This window comes from Phyllopteryx taeniolatus, chromosome 1, assembly GCF_024500385.1.
Source record: "Phyllopteryx taeniolatus isolate TA_2022b chromosome 1, UOR_Ptae_1.2, whole genome shotgun sequence".
Taxonomy (NCBI): domain Eukaryota; kingdom Metazoa; phylum Chordata; class Actinopteri; order Syngnathiformes; family Syngnathidae; genus Phyllopteryx; species Phyllopteryx taeniolatus.
The window spans coordinates 20,120,209-20,136,959 of record NC_084502.1 but is presented as its reverse complement, the minus strand read 5'-3'; the positions used below and the strand labels follow the sequence as shown (position 1 = coordinate 20,136,959).

General features: G+C 43.3%; 1 protein-coding gene across 2 annotated transcripts; it reads right to left on the bottom strand.

Moving 5' to 3' along the window:
* Positions 1-250: 250 nt before the first annotated feature.
* Positions 251-16,550, bottom strand: dusp27 (dual specificity phosphatase 27). 2 transcript variants are annotated; one of them, XM_061779504.1, is made up of 6 exons: positions 16,458-16,550; positions 15,575-15,725; positions 15,387-15,505; positions 14,542-14,773; positions 13,100-13,317; positions 251-5,224 (listed from the first exon to the last, which is right to left on the bottom strand). In XM_061779504.1, the coding sequence occupies exons 1-6, from the start codon at positions 16,480-16,482 to the stop codon at positions 2,586-2,588; spliced, it is 3,384 nt and encodes a 1,127-aa protein (XP_061635488.1). In that variant the 5' UTR covers positions 16,483-16,550; the 3' UTR covers positions 251-2,585. The 2 variants fall into 2 exon arrangements, with proteins under 2 accessions (XP_061635488.1, XP_061635477.1); XM_061779493.1 differs by lacking the exon at positions 16,458-16,550 and having other exon boundaries at positions 15,575-15,866.
* Positions 16,551-16,751: the final 201 nt, after the last annotated feature.

Genomic DNA, 16,751 nt, shown 5'->3' with positions numbered 1-16,751 from the left:
CTGCCAAATCATAGGCGGAGAAACTCACTGTTGCTGTGGTATTATGTTAATTAGCCGAATTGTGACATCCCAACTTGACAAAGCTGGAAAAAAAAAAAGAATGGCTTGCCCATCGACACATTTTTGAAAATAGGCAACTCACAAAATATTGACCTGGTTGTTTGATTTTTACATTTTATGGGTGACCTTGCACTCTAGAGACCCAACTATTTGTCCACTACCAAGTAAAAAGTCAAATTTCCACAATATGTCTCCTTTAAATGGCTTTAATTCACCCACAAACAGCCAGAAAATATGAAACATACAATATGTTAATTATGATGGATTATTCTTCTACTGTGTCTAATAGTCCTCTAAAATAACACTCGCTTCATTAAATAGTTTAACCTGTTTCTAGTCATTTTTTAATATTCATTGCCATTGACGGCTGTTGAATTACAAATATCCATGTTAACATGGAGGACTGTCCGTGAATGAGTTTTTATTTGACGTCCAAGAAATCATGAGCTGTTTGATTCCCACTTTGTCAGCAGATTTTTGTCATGGGGAGATCTGGTCTACCTCCACCACACCATCTTCTTCATGAGTCTTTGTTCTCTGCATCTTTTTCATCCTCATCCTAGCTCCTTCTCCCTTCCACAATCTTCAACTCTCTTCAACTAGCTTTGTAACCTCTTCACTCTCCTCATCCATAATCGTCTTCATCCTAATAATTTTCTTTTCTGTCCATGTGTTCCCCTTTCACATTTTTCTGATTGTTCTTTGTAAATGTGCTTATTCTTGTTCTCTCACACACTGCATCATACTGCTTCCTGCCTCCACATTTGCTCTCATTTGTGTCTTAAATCAATCAAGTCAATGGTCTGACCTGAAGGCCACGTTTGCAGCCACAAGCTTCATATATTTGAGCACATTTTGTAATACTTTAAGGCATTTAAGTCTCCAATTGGAATGTGAGGTTTAAGTCTCACATGCATGAGCATTATGTTACCGCTTGTCACAATGCAAATGTAACTGTTTGCACATAAATTGAGAGACAAGCTCAAAAGGAATATATTTGACTGTCTTTGAATGATGGATATAATCAGTAACTCTTTAGTGTTCTATTACTGTCGTCCACTTGGTGGTGCTAAATTTGAGCTCATACTCAGGCTACATATGAGGTGTTTATTCTTTATTTAGAACCTTAGACCCATTAAAACGCAGCAAGATACAGTACATCCATTTTCTACACTTCTGAACCTGTTGGAGCTCATCCCAGCTGACTTATGAAGAGATGTGGTTTATACCTTCGATTGATCATTGATCAATCATAGGACCGACACGTTCAGACAAACATTCACACTCACATTCATGCCTACAGGTAATTCAGACTCTTCAATTAAACATTTTAACATGTTTTAGACTGTGGGAGACAGCTGGAATATGCACGGCATCCTCACAGAAAGGTCCCCATTCAAAGCCAGAACCTTAACCAGTCACTCTGCGCTTCCCTTGGCAGATCAGAGGTGGGTAGTAACATGTTACATTTACTCAAGTAGCATTGTAGATGAGTTGTGCTTGTCAAAGTAGTTTTAATACTGCATACTTTTTACTTGTACTCGATCAATTATGTTAAGAAGAAGCGGTACTTTTGCTCCGTTACAGTGATCTAAATGCCACTCGCTACTTTTATTTGTCAGTTATTGCTTATTTATCAACTATTTCGTGCGCGACCTATCTGTTTATACTTCGACTTCCGCTGTTTGCTCAAATCCAATTTAAGCGCAAGTGACGATTAAGTCTAGTTCACCAATCAAACGACACAACAACATCACGTGACTACACACAACGTCTTCTATTGGGCTTCCAGAGCATAGGTATTAACACTAGATAAGCCAGCCTGGCTAATCGATGTGCTTACGTTGCGATCATGTTTGGAACGTCATTGTTACCATTGAGACGAAGAAAAACAACAGCTTTTATGTATTGTAGTATTTGTCTGCCCAAACATGGATATTTCAGCCCACTTATAACTTGAGAAAACATCTTGCGGTAAATTGCAGTTGTTTTGGGTGTGCCTATTAGCCCACATTACCCCTATTTTATCACAAGTAACTGTAAAACATGCATCTCTTGGGGTAAGTGTTAATCTCACACTGTCCACACGCGCACACACACACACTTTTTCACTGTGTACTTTTTACTCTTACTCAAGTAATTTATTTGGATGACTGCTTTTTACTTTTACTTTGCTCATATTATTGTCAAGTAACAGTACTCTTACTTGAGTACAATATTTGCCTACTCTACCCACCTCTGCAGAAGATTACATTTGAAAACAATCCATTATGGAATTTTTTTTAAAATAATTTATTTATTGCACAGCAGTAGTTTTCTTTTAATATAAAGAAATACTCTAAAACAGTTTAATTATCAGCATTTGAGCATTTAGAGACTAAAGTGTGCATTTTTCTTTACTCAAAAATGGCCACTTGTCCATCCATCTATTTTCTATACCACTTGTCCTCATTAGGGTCACAGGTAACTGGCGCTTAACCCCCACCAGTCAATGGCAGCACTCATTTGTTTCTTGCTCAATTTGTCTATGATTTACTATGCCACTTTGCTTCCTGCTGCGCCCTCCAGGCGGCGAGCACCTCGTCGTTGGGCTCCTCGGCAGCCGCTCGAGCTCTGATCCTCTGCCTAGTTTGGGCGATAAAGGTCGCAACGTCCTCTTCCTCATCGTCACCATCCGCTTCCCGTCCTGCCCCTACTGTGTTGTTGCTTTTGTATTGCGAATGGTTTGTGAATTTTCTCCTGGAGCTGAGGTTATTTGCCTCATCATCCTTGCTGTATGACCGCCTGCCCTGACTGTGGTAATTGTTGATGCCGGAATATTCCACATCATCAGCAGATGGATGCATGTGCATCTGGGTTAAGTATGTGGAGGTACCACCGTATGTCTCGTCATAGTCCTCGCCAGCACATGAGGCCCTGTGGCTGGAGAAGTCAAACTGGGAGGCAGAGCCATCGAGGTCGTCGGGATCCTCTTCTGCACCGGAGGCCGATTTTCTTGGAGGAGGCCTGACACTTTTCAGCCAGTCGTCAACACTGGTGTTCTTGTCATTCTCAAGAGCCGGGTTTAGACTCAAATGTCCAGAGAGGCCAAATGTCTTCACAGGTTTCTGCTTTTTCTTCTTTGTCTCTTCAAGGAATTCCTCCTCCTTCCTTTTCTCCTCCGTTTCATCTTCATCCTCCTTTGGTTTCTTTTTCTTGTACAAAGTGCTACGCTTGTTGTCCTCCAGGATTTTCTTCTTCTCATAGGTCGCCATCTTGCCTCTCATTTCAGACTTGATCTCCTTGTCAATGGCATCCAATTTGCCCAGGTTGACCTGGTCTTGGAAGAGGCTGAACAGAGGGACACTGGTGGTGGTGATTTTGTTTTTCTTGCCATCGAGCACAGAGTCTCGTGCACTGACACCACTGTAGCCACTGGCCGAGAGGACAGACGCTGGCCGGTCACGACCCTGTGACATGCTACTGGAGTAGGCCCGTCCACTCAACACGGATGTTTTATCGTCATCACCACCACGGCCTGAAATCATACTTGTTGCGGCACCAAAGCTCAGCTCTGATCCTGCAAGTGATGGGTGAGGGAGGCTCATCTCGCTCTGCTTCTGTTTAATGGTTTCAGTGACCACATTGGCGATCCAATTCTGGATACTGGCCAGGTTTACCATTGGTTCTCCCGAGGCACCCTGGACGGTCGGAACAGATAGGATTGGAGGAGGCTTTAGACTAGAGTGTGTTGATCTTGTACTACAGGCCTGTGACGCAGATGATCGGACAGACGATTGTCCGCTGATCATGGACATGTCGTCATTGATTACAGTGGGTGGTCCGGTGACTCCAGCTCCAGCCCAGAAGGTGGAGAGGGGTATCGTAGCTCCACTTACACAGCTGTCGTTCTCCCAGCCGCACATGGACTGACTCTCTTCTAAAGTTTTTTTGGAACGCTCCAGGATTTCCTCTCGCCTCTGCCTCCGTTTGATGGCTGTAGAGTCCTCACCTCGACTCAGCTCCAGAATCTCTTCCATATTTTCCTCGCCAAGTCGCCTCTGCTGCCTCCGTTTCCAAGCCTGATATTCTGTCAGGTTGACGTCTTCGAAGGACGGAGTCGTTGCTTCGACACCATTACTTTTCTCATTATCACCAGCAGAACTTTTCTCTCCGTCCTCACGATCTTTCTTGTTCCATCCGAAATGAATCCTCTTGACCCGCCAGCGCTCCAAGGGTGTCATCTTCTCCTTGTTCTTCTGACAGAAATTGTACATGGACGTAGTGTCTGACAGGATGCTCTCCACCTCGTCATCAATCTTATTCTTTCTCGCTTGTTGTTTTGTGACATCACTCTCGTCGCCTTCCCCAGTGTCCTTTTTTCGATACCGTGCAGAGGCCTCTTCCTCGATCTCCTGCAGTCGCTTCTTCCATAGGTCAGCGTAACTGGTGCAGCTTGAGTTGGACGTGGCATCCGACGGAGGCCGTCTGTTGCGACGCTTCAAACGTTCCTTTAGGGCACGCACATCTTCACTGGTGACGCTCTCCACATCAGCATCTGCGCATGTGCCAGGTGCCCCATCCTCCTCATCGCTGTTCAGCTGCGCCTCCCACCACTCATCACTTTGGTATTGCTCATTCCTGCGCTGCCACTCATGGATCATTTTATCCAGACCATCTTCATCCTCGTCACCTTCCCTGATTCCCACCTGATCAGTGAGGATAGATTTCTCTTGAACACCACATGAAGGTTGGGCTTCATGCGGTCTGATGGATCCACTCCAGAGCTCCTCAGCAACTGCAGAGGAGGCGATGCTGCTCATCACACTTGTGCCGTCCTCCTCTTCCTCCATCATGATAGAATTTGCTTGCACCTCCATCATGCTTTGCGCTTCCTCCTGATCTGTGTCATTATCTTCACTGCCCTCGCCAAAGATACGAGCACGTGTGCGTGCGTCGATAACGGAACACTGGCTGAGTGTGTCGTCGTCATCCCGCTCCTCCAGGAGATCCTCGTTGAGCTGTCGCAGTTGTTTAAGGAAACCTTCATTGGGGTTGATGGGCCGCTTTTTCCTCATGGCTGTCAGTGCCTCCATGATGGTCATGTGCTGGAAGATCATCAGGTAGGATGCCACCAGGACAGCTGGGCGACTGACGCCCATCATGGAAACCACCACAACTTTGCCTGCAAAAAAAAAGCCAACACAGTCATGTTCTGTCTGAGTAATATTTAAAAAAATTTCCCATCACTTTTCCCTGTGTTTCGCTTAGTTTCCCCTTCACTGTAAAAAATTATTTTGGAGAGTGGTAAATATAATCCATGAAAATCGTCTAAAATTTACATTATTTTAAATGGGTAAAGTACCCTAAAAATTAGGGTAAATTTTACCTACACTACTCTTTGACAACAGTAAAAAGTGTTACCAAGAAAATTTCAGTAAAATCAACCTAAAAGCCATTGGTACTACAATATGCATCACGTGACACATGCACGACGCACTAATTGGCTGATGTGTCATCGGCTCATCAGCACAAAATGGCGTTGCCCATCAGTGACAACTGATCACTCTGATTGGTTGTTAGCTAGCGAATCAGCACAAAAGCAAACAAAACGACAAAGAAAAAGGCACTATATGGTAAAACAAGCTTAGCTACAGGTTGATCATTACTTAGATATGTTCCTGCTTGTATTATGAGTGTGTCGGGTAAGGTTAGCAGGCTATATGTGCATTTCATTTCATAAAACCGTGTCTGGGGATTGTATGGAAAACAATAATTTCACGGCCATGCTCACAAAAATGTCTGTGTAGGCATCTCGCTGATTGGCCAGTTGAGTCTTTCGCTAAGTCAATTGGCACAACATTTGTTTGCAAAGACCTGATACTGCTAAAATAGGCATTAGGCTGCATTAGTGAAATAAAAATATTAAGAGAGAACACAGATGTTGAGGAACACAAAGTATATTAGTCCCCACCTCAACTCAGGTGTTGTGGTTGAATTGTAATCAGAAATGTGTGGTAAACTTTATCCAAGTTTTTTATCTCTGAATTAAGGTGAAATTCTGGTCCACCATCCAGTGTCTTAGGAGGGGGAAGCGGTGCACCATCAACACTGTGTATAGTAGGGATGGGGCACTGCTGACCTTGACTCCGGACCTTGTGAGTCGGTGGAGAGAATACTTGGAAAACCTCAATTTCACAGACACGCCTTCCCATGAGAAAGCAGAGTCTGGGGTCTCTGAGGCAGGCTCTTCTATCACTAGGGTTGAGGTCACTCAGAAGAGGAGAAACTCAGTCATCCAGGAGGGGCTCAGATTAGAGCCGTTGCTCCTCCGCATTGAGAGGAGCCAGATGAGGTGGCTCGGGCATCTGATTAGGATGCCTCCCGGACGCCTCCCCGGGAGGAGACCCCGGGGACGACTCAGGACACACTGGAGAGACTATGTCTCCCGGCTGGCCTGGGAACGCCTCGGGATCCCGCCGGACGAGCTGGATGAAGTGGCTGGGGAGAGGGAAGTCTGGGTGTCCCTGCTAAAACTACCGAGACCCGACCTTGGATAAGCGGTAGAAAATGGATGGATGGATTGATTTAAGGTATTCTTCACCCAAAATACGTGGTTTAAATTCACCCAATTAAAGTGGCTGCAAATTGTTACCCTACATTTATTGGGTAAATTCTACAGGTTGTTTTTTCCAGTGCAGGTGGCGCAGGGAGCAGTTGAGTAGGGAGGTGCACTCCTGGGAGCAATTGCAATCAACTCCCAATCCACACCAAGCTGATGCGGGGTCATTCCTTTGTCCCTAGTTTTTGCTTTGTGTATTTCTGTCTTGCTTCTGTATTGGAATCTTCCTTGTTGGATGTGTTTTTTGTGCCACTGTTTTTTTTTAGTAATACTCCCTGCTTTGCTCCTTCCACGTTAGTAGCCATTTGTTTGTACTTTGACTTTTCTTCCTTTGAATTCATAACACTTTATGTTTAAGTCTGTTCTTTCGGTGGTTTGTTAATTAGATTTTGATCTTCCCATCTTAGCTTGTTGTTTATTAGTCTTTTAGTTTTGTAGTTCTGCAATTGGCTGGCAACCAGTTCAGGGTGTACCCCGCCTCCTGCCCGATGATAGCTGGGATAGGCTCCAGCACGCCCGGGACCCTAGTGAGGAGAAGCGGCTCAGAAAATTGATGGATGGATGGATAGTTTTGTAGTTTTCCCTTCTAGTTAGTAGTACCTTTCGTTACCAGAAATCTTACCTTTTACTTTGTGTGAACAGGCTATCAACTCGTCACGACAGCGGCACCTTTTGTTGAACCTTTTTTGCAATCAAGATTTTAAGTAATCACTAGGTTCAGTAGTCACTAGGTTTTATGGATGGGGGGGGGGGGGGGGGGCTTATCGAATGTAGCATGCAAGATAGTGGTGGGCAAGTGAAGTCTCATGAAGCAGTGAGGCTTTCCTAACAATTGTGCCGAAAAAGATTCAAAGCTTCAAGGCTTCAGTGAGGGTGATATCTGGTGGACAACTGAAGCCATAGCAACCTCTAAAGAGCATGACTGAAGCACTGGCACTGTTTCCCACGACAGTTCAGAAAAGTCTGTATGGTCATTCAAGTGTTCCTCCAATTGGTGGAACGACATGAGATGAGGAAGTACTTTCAATCTCCCACACCCCTCCCTGCCCCATTGGAGCAAAGCCCAACGCAAAACTCACTCTCTACTAGCCTAAATGCCATGTTAGGTCTGACGGACAGGGTGAAGGCTATTCTCAATATTGGAGTCAAGCCCACACCACGCCAAGATCTTCCTGACACCACCGTCCACTAGGATGCGAAGGGCTCCTCCTCCACCCATGAAGAATCTTATCTGCGAATCTGATTGATATCTGCAGGGTCTTTTCCAGAATAAGTCAGATCCCTATGGAGATCAGGCATTTTTCATCTTTGTAAATACAAGGGACAGAAAGTTGGTCAAAGAAATATGCCTCAAAAAAGTAGAACTTCAAACCTAGTGAGGATAAAATATGAATCTATCAAACCATTGTCTCCAGTTAGCTCTGCGAGAGTAGCTCTTTTTAATAGGCCTTAGACGATCAGGATTTTTGGGGCCGATCACAGAGTCAGTGAGTTGAAAAAAACGATAACCGATCACCGAGCCGATCACAAGATGGAGGAATGTGTCTATTTAAATGATTTGTTCATTTACTGTATATACTTGTGTACTTAATTGCTCAAAAAATGATATTTACAATAAATAAAGTATCTTTGTTCCTCTATTTATGCCAGTGAGGCATAGTGACAGACAGAACAAATAAATGCTCTTCTATTAGATGGCAGGAAGTAAATACAGTAATTCATGTATCCACTTTTTGTGACATTTTTGTTTCTTGGTGTGCCATGAGATGTTCCTTGCCTCCATCAAGGTTGGAAATCACTGCTCTCGTCAGAACGTGTATTCTAATCAGTCAGGTCAAACCAACATTACATGACAGTAATAATGGGTGCTAACTCACTGTAATTAAATTACTTTATTTTAAATTAAATTACTTCACCCACACCGAAACTTTAGAGCATGATTCGACAGAACGGCGGCATGTTTACGTCCAACCGTTCGTGCTACCGCTAGCTTGCTAGGCAACATAACGTTTTATTGCCTGCTTGTGAGCCGTATCGTATTTAAAGTACGTGAACATACCTCAAGCCTTAAACGAACATCCTCTCCTGTCCTGAGCACCGGTGACCATCAACACACGTTTTTCCCCATTTTGTCCTTATAATACCGTCGGCGCGCTTCACTCTTGTGTTGTTGCCACGGTAATGAGTGTATCTGGTCGCATTTGAGTTGACAAGATAAAGCCAAATGATCATAAAAAAACAGGACGCGGTGGTATTTTATTGCAGTGGTATGCATGCTAGCGTATGTTTTAGCGTCCATGCATGCTACTGTATGTTTTAAGCTAGCGCATGTTTTACCATGCCTGAGCAGAATAATACGGTGCGCCTTATGTATGTGTTAAATACAGAAACAGACCCCATAACTGAGATTACGCCTTTTAATACGGCGTGCTGGAGCCTATCCCAGCTATCATCGGGCAGGAGGCGGGGTACACCCTGAACTGGTTGCCAGCCAATCGCAGGGCACATAGAAACAAACAACCATTCGCACTCACAGTCATGCCTACGGGCAATTTAGAGTCTCCAATTCATGCATGTGTTTAGGATGTGGGAGAAAACCCACGCAGGCACGGGGAGAACATGCAAACTCCACACAGGCGGGGCCGGGGATTGAACCTGAATCCTCAGAACTGTGAGGCTGACGCTCTAACCAGTCATCCACCGTACCGCCGGTGCGCCTTATGGTCGCGAAAATACGGTACTTTTATTTTTTTTCTCTTTGTTTTAAATGTTTTTTCGCTTTGTTTTTAAATGTTTTTAATCATGTAAATCACATTGAGTTACCTTGTGTATGAAATGGGCTATATAAATAAATTTGCTTTGCTTTTGTTCATTCATACCAAATAATGATTATATCGTCATTACAATAAAATAAGCAGATGCTCTCCCCCATACTGTAAAACACATTCTAGATTAACCCAAAGAATTAATGAAACGCCATGAGCCAATGATGCACACTGAAAGACTATGAGCCAATGAAAAGCTTCGAAACATTTTGAAGGAATGAAGCGCGAACTGAAACAGCGATGACGTTCGAAGCTTCGAACGTGATCGGTCACGTGACACTGGTGTTTTGATACAAGTTCCGACACAGCGTTTCGAATCACTCCGCTTCAGGAAGAGTGACACAAGCTCCAAAGCCTCGTTATCATTTGCCCATCACTAGTGCAAGCACAAAATTTCACAAACAGGTAACCAAGATTGAGAAATTGCTTCTTAACATTTTTGGACAGATTTTGAAACAACATAATACTGAGTAAATGTTCAAAGTCACCGTTAGATATCTCTTTTGATACAATTCACAAACACAGGAAGTATGTTTATAGCTTTAAACACAAAAAAAGCAAACTTTTTTTTACACGTTCTTACAGTGTTTACAAAACTAAGCAAAAGAGGTGATTGTGTTGGCACAAAGTCAGCCGAGCCCATCATTTTAAATGAACAAACAATTACAGAGAATAATTTTCCTTTGAGTAGTTAACAATGAGGCGGCACGGTGGTCGACTGGTTAGAGCGTCAGCCTCACAGTTCTGAGGACCCGGGTTCAATCCCCGGCCCCGCCTGTGTGGAGTTTGCATGTTCTCCCCGTGCCTGCGTGGGTTTTCTCCGGGCACTCCGGTTTCCTCCCACATTCCAAAAACATGCATGAATTGGAGACTCTAAATTGCCCGTAGGCATGACTGTGAGTGCGAATGGTTGTTTGTTCCTATGTGCCCTGCGATTGGCTGGCAACCAGTTCAGGGTGTACCCCGCCTCCTGCCCGATGACAGCTGGGATAGGCTCCAGCACGCCCGCGACCCTAGTGAGGAGAAGCGGCTCAGAAAATGGATGGATAGTTAACAATGTAAGTCGCTGATGGTGCAGTGGTACACTCGCCTGACTTTGGTGCAGGCAACGTGGGTTCAGTTCCCACTCAGTGACTGTGTGAATGTGAATGGTTGTCCGTGTCTATATGTGCCCTGCGACTGACCGGCGACCAGTTCAGGGTGTAGTCCGCCTTTCGCCCGAAGTCAGCTGGGATAGGCTCCAGCGTCCCGCGACCCTAACCAGGATATGTGGCGTTGAAAATGGATGGATGGATGGTGTTAACAATGTATACAAAATCAAATTAACAGTTGCAATAACCAGCTACTTTGTGCGTGGAAGCATCAACGAATGCCTTCTATTTTTAAGGGTGGCAAATCGGTCTATCAATCTGATGTTACTCAGATGCTGAAGTGTGTCTTTTTCGGCTGACATTGCTGCAAGACATTGAATTATTCCCCTTTAAGATATACTGAAGCACATTTAATTAATAACTGATCAATACAAAGGCTAATGATATGACTGGCTCACAACACAATAACTGTTCCAAATACTTGAAGTTGGAGAGATTACATTTTGGGCCCATATGTGACTAAAATGGCTGAAGAAAAATATTACTCAATAACTTTTAAATTAAATAATAAAGTGATATTAGTCTAAAAAATATAATACTTTGTTTGCTGAGGGCCAGAGCTAATTGTTACAATCGGCAGTGATGAAGAGTTACTTCCTTGAAGAACTTGGCTCATCCTTCGCGTTCTTTTCCTCACACTGCTTTTAGTCAGCTCTGTGTGGTACCCAGGCACACTATAAGCAGCAGGTACCAGTGCAAGCAAGGTTGCAGAGAAAACATGGACCATTCATTCATCCATTTTCTACACCGCTTATTCTCACTACGGTTGCGGGCATGCTGAAGCCTATCCCGGCTAACTGCACGCAGGAGGCAGGATACACCCTGAACTGGTCGCCAGGCAATCGCAGGACACATATAAACAAACAACCATTCGCACTCACATTTACACCTACAGGCAATTTAGAGTCTTCAGTTAACCTACCGTGCATGTTTTTGGGATGTGGGAGGAAACCGGAGTACCCGGAGAAAACCCATGCAGGCACAGGGAGAACATGCAAACTCCACACAGGGGAGGCCAGACAAAGAAATTAAGTTGTGCGTAATAATGTGAAAATGACACAGGGGGAAAGTATTGATTTAATACTTTGTATAAAAGCCTTTGTTTGCAATGACAGCTTCAAGACTCCTCGTGTATGGAGAAACTAGTCGCATGTATTGCTCTGGTGTGATTTTGGCCTATTCCTCCACACAAGCAGTCTTCAAATCTTGAAGGTTCCGTGGGCTTGTTTTATGAACCTTGAGTTGCAGTTCTTTCCATAGATTTTCAATTGGACTCACGTCAGGTGAAACGGAAACTGGGATAGGCTCCAGCTCTGAAACTGAATCAGTTTAATGACACCTCGGGAAACCTGTGCAGGTGCTTTGAATTTAGTAGATGATTAGTGTGTGACACTCAGTTTAAAACATTTATGGCCTGCAAAATTTGGGCTGATTTCTTCACAGTATTCCAATTTTTTGAATTTCTGATTTCATGGGTTTTAATAGCTGGAAGTCAAAAATATGTACAAATAAACAAATAAATACTTGAAATTGTTTAAATAGGGGGCCTGAATCTACAACCTATGAAAGTTTAACTTTTTGAATGGAATTATGGAAATAAACTTTTCCATGATATAATTTTTTTGGGGGGGAGGGTATACATATATATACTCTCACACACACACCTACACACAACCACACACGTATATGTATACAATAAAAAAAAAACATCATTTAGGGGGGACTTAAGAAAATATTTGAAGCCCCTCCTAAAATAGGCCTAACGACGCCACTGCCTCCCACGCTCTGTTGCTGCCTTGGGGTCTAACTAGTCATAAACCGTAATGAACAGTGAGATCCACAGTCATTCATTCATTTTCAGTACCGCTTATCCTCACTAGGGTCGCGAGCGTAGCATGTTAGCCTCATAGTTCTGAGGTTCAGGGTTCGAATCTAAGCTCCGACCTTACTGTGTGGATGGATTTTGCATATTCTCCCTGTGATCTGGGTTTTCGCCAAGTACTCCAGCTTCCTCCCACATTCCCAAAACATGCATAATAGATTCATTGAGTATTCCAAATTATCCATAGGTGTGAATGTGAGTGTGAATAATTGTTTATACTGTATGTACCCTGTGACTGACTGGTGACCAACCCAGGGTGTAGCCCGCCTCTCGCCCAGAGTCAGCTGGCTCCAGCTCAACCACATCTCTAATAAGGATATGTGGCATAAATAATTATAACATTATCTATGGATTGATAACATTGAGATTTCAGTGCAATCTTATGCAATGTGAAGCTCTTCGAGCCTTAGAAACCTGTGAGTTCTCTGTGTTCAATTGGCTCTACTGATGAACTGATCATGACTGTAAAAGTTAGGTGAGAAGTGGTCAAAGTTCACTACGTGACTGAAATGGCTATTTTTCCAGGAAAACTCATCAGGTTCATTTGTTTTGCTTCATTGCGGGGGAAGTTTGCGCTCACCTTTGTGGGTCAGTAAAGCCTCGTCCAAGAACTCAGCGGTGGGCCGAAAGTGTGGCGAGATGTCGACGTCAGGGAAGTCATCCACCTCAACACCCATGTAATGCACACCCATCCCGGTATAGAAAGCCTCCCCAGTGTAGACGCCTGTGCCATGTGCGGCGTTAAGGATGTGTGTGACACCCATTCGCTTCAACCGGGCCTTGTTGACGGCGACAGATCTGGGTGACAAAAAACACTGAACATGCAGATTGCTGAAGAGTTAAACACACTTGTAACGCGCACAAAGATTTGCAACTCCCACACTGACTTCCAAGTAGAATTGCAAAGGCGTGCAACATTTCTCGTAAATTTCCATGGGAAGTTAAGCTGGGGAATTTCTTAACAGTATCATAATCAAGCATAAATATAAACATTTTGTTTTGTTATAGCAGACATCCATGCAAAATATTACAAAGGCTGCAATTTCAACAACTTAATTTGTAAGTAGAGCTTAATCAAATTTTAAATTCTTTTTAATTCAATTATTTGGTTTTAGAACAAAAACATGAATTTGAGTTAAATATTATTCATCCCCCTGACCCAAGCGATTTAAAAAAACGACAACAAAAGGTAAACGCATTAATAATATTATAGGACAAGAGCCCTTCTCCCGTCAAAAATTGTATGGTATTTGTAGAAATTGTAGAAATCATCTGTGCGTAACATGGAGGAATACACAGTGCATGTAAGGGGCGTAGACATGCATGTATGTTCATGACAATAAAAGATGATTCTTCTTCTTCTAGTCTCAGTAGCCCTGTGTGCTACTGAGTGTGCTATGTGCCTTTGATTGAGGGGTAACATATTAAACTGTACTTGTTTTAGTCACGAATATGCTCAAATGTATTTTCCTAAATTATACTTAAATGGTGCGAATGATAATTTGAGCCTTCTTCTCCCCTGACGTAGCTTGAATGTGTGATGTGTCAATCAGAAAGATGTATGTGAGGTAGATTGCTTGGAAGTGAGACCTAATGCCAGTTTCAAAAGTTAGCTTGATTCAGAATTACAGTTAACACGATCGTTAAGAGACGATCCACTCAGTTTATCCTCCTCAGGTTATGCTGGGTTTTTAAGGAAATAATATATTTTTTAAAAACTCATCCTTTTTGGGAAATGTCTAGTGACGCAACCCCAAACACAACATGTTTTTGTTATGGTTTCAGTTCAGGTCAGATGTAGTCACTTGCTTCATCCCACCACATATTGTTTACAAGAATTATGAAATGGTCTATTAAGAGCCAACCGTCAATTTTGTAAATTCCTATTAATTCCCATGGAAAGCTTCCAACTTTGAAAATTCGTAGAATTTTGAAACCCTACTTCCCAGTATCGTCTTAGCGTCATTGAGTGTGTTTTCCAGTGACACATGCATGGAGTGAAAAGACATGTGTGACACGGACTTCTCAGCGATGAAGATGTTTGGCCACACTTCATCTGCAGGCCTCCTGGGGGCCTCCAGGCGATCCTGAACCATAGCCCTCTGGATGTCCAGCACACAGGGAGTGTTGTAGGGGCTGCGGTCATCAATCATGTCCCGTACTCTGTTGTAGAGGTCCTCCACCATCAGCTGCTCTGCAGTTTCAAGCATGGACTCAGGGATGGACTCAGCGTGGACACCTCGAGGTGGCAATTCTGTGAATGCCAGTTTCTTTTGAGCAGGTTTGACTGAATAACATTTAAAAGTTCAATTACAGATGATGTTTCTTAAGTGTTGCAAGACAATTTTCATTTATTCCTCCAATGTTCAATTTTCAGAAGACGGATTCAGGACAGACAAGCTCATCTGCATGCAATGTTTGACTTCCAGATCACCCCACTCAAGTCATCCGCTCAGCTCATTAGTGGATGCAGGAATCCAGACAGTCGCCTGCTTAGAGTTAATTGGCTCATTTGACACAAATCATATTCCTCTTCAGATTTACTGGGCTCGCAGCAGCTTAACATGAAATCCATGTTTTATCTGCTGGCCTTTTAATTATCTTCCTGCTGCTTGTGCTGTGCATTGACCTCCTGCTGGGAGCCGAAATGGTCACAGCAGCAGCTCCAGTCGCTAATAATCAATGTGAACACTGAGAGAACTTGTAAAGCATTTTTGATTCTTTCAACTTCAGAGGATCAGGTACACAAAAATCTTTAAATAGTTCAGGTGGTCTCATTTGGTGGACATCTTGGTTACCTCTGTACTGATCAAATAAGAAAAAATGTATTCTTTGTTGCCTGATGTGACTTTCAAACAGTGTCTCACCCTCATTGATGATCTTCTTGGCGGCGATGGCAGATGACAAATGGATGGGCTCCATGAAAATACTGGTGGCATCTGAGCCCGAGATGGCAGAAAATCTGGACTCTGACATCATAGAGAGGCTGGAAACGGTACAGACCAAGTCATCCAGGGTCATGCATTCCTTGGCTTGAAGTGTTACAAAATGTTACCTGGGCGACGAACAGCGCAGGTAACGAGACTGAATCCCCTGGATGCGACTCTCCTCGTCGTCACCATCCGGCACCGTCTGATCCTCGCGGTCACTGGCAGATGCCATATCAACCCTGCCAATTGCCTGCTGTTCAGTAAAAACTGACTCCTCTTTGCCCACCCATACCGCCAAAAAGATGAAAAACATTTTTAGTTTGTAAAAATACTTAAAAGCAGAAAATGAAAAGCTCTATTGCTATTGGCTTGCTTAACAATTTCAATAGCAAAAAAAAACCAACATCGCTCTATTCCAGTGATTCCCAACCAGTGTGCTCTGAGAGATTATCATGAAAATGATATAATTTCAATTAATTGGTCCCAAAAAGGTTTTACTACAAATAATGGATCTTTGTTCATCTAAATGTTTTTTTTTTCCAGTAGATGACAATTAACCTGTGTATCCACTTTATGTGATGTTTACGGTATATTTGATAGTGTGATTTGAGCTTTTTTTTTTGTTTTTAAATGTAAAATATGTGCCTTGGCTCTGTAAAGTTTGGGAAACACTGCTCTAATAAATGTAAAAAAAACAAACTGAAAGTAATAGGCCAACATGGATGTCAAGACTAACTTCATCATGTGATACTTCATATTTTAATATGTGCTTTACTTTAGGTGCGTATGAGTGCACATTTCCCGCTGACGATGATGTCTCTGTGCAAGAGTCCGAGTGGTTTCAGGCCTGACAGCAGATCTATTTTTATGTGACAGCTGTGTCGCAGGACTGAGAGCGGCGTTGTGTGCGGATCATTATTACAAACACCCAACACAAAAGTGAAACACAAACAAGCATTACAATCCGTTGTACAGCAGCATGTAAACAACAAGCCGAGCTAGTCTTACCTTGGCAGCCAGCAGCAGTGTCCATCTGAGGAGGTCTGCTTTGTGAAGCTGGTAGTGGTCACACTAAAGTTAGAGTGCCCCTCCACCCCCTGTGACACCCCTACCGCCCAGCCATGCAGGGGGCCTGGACACCCGACACCCACTCACTGAGACCTTCGTCAGAAGTGGTCTCACCTTCTTTTCTTATTTCTTTTGCTGTTGTTTTTGTTTCCTTCTCCTATTTTTGGATTTCTTCGTTCTGTCCTTGCGTCATTTTAGTTACCACTTATTTCACAGAACTATTGTTTTGCTTGC

Excerpts from the sequence above, each read along its gene's own strand:
- dusp27 (XM_061779493.1), bottom strand. The coding sequence starts at position 15,762 with ATGTTTTTCATCTTTTTGGCGGTATGGGTGGGCAAAGAGGAGTCAGTT. Across the intron at positions 14,774-15,386 it reads CAAGAAGATCATCAATGAGG|AATTGCCACCTCGAGGTGTC; the intron begins GTGAGACACTGT and ends TGGCATTCACAG. Across the intron at positions 13,318-14,541 it reads AACATCTTCATCGCTGAGAA|ATCTGTCGCCGTCAACAAGG; the intron begins GTCCGTGTCACA and ends TTTGTCACCCAG.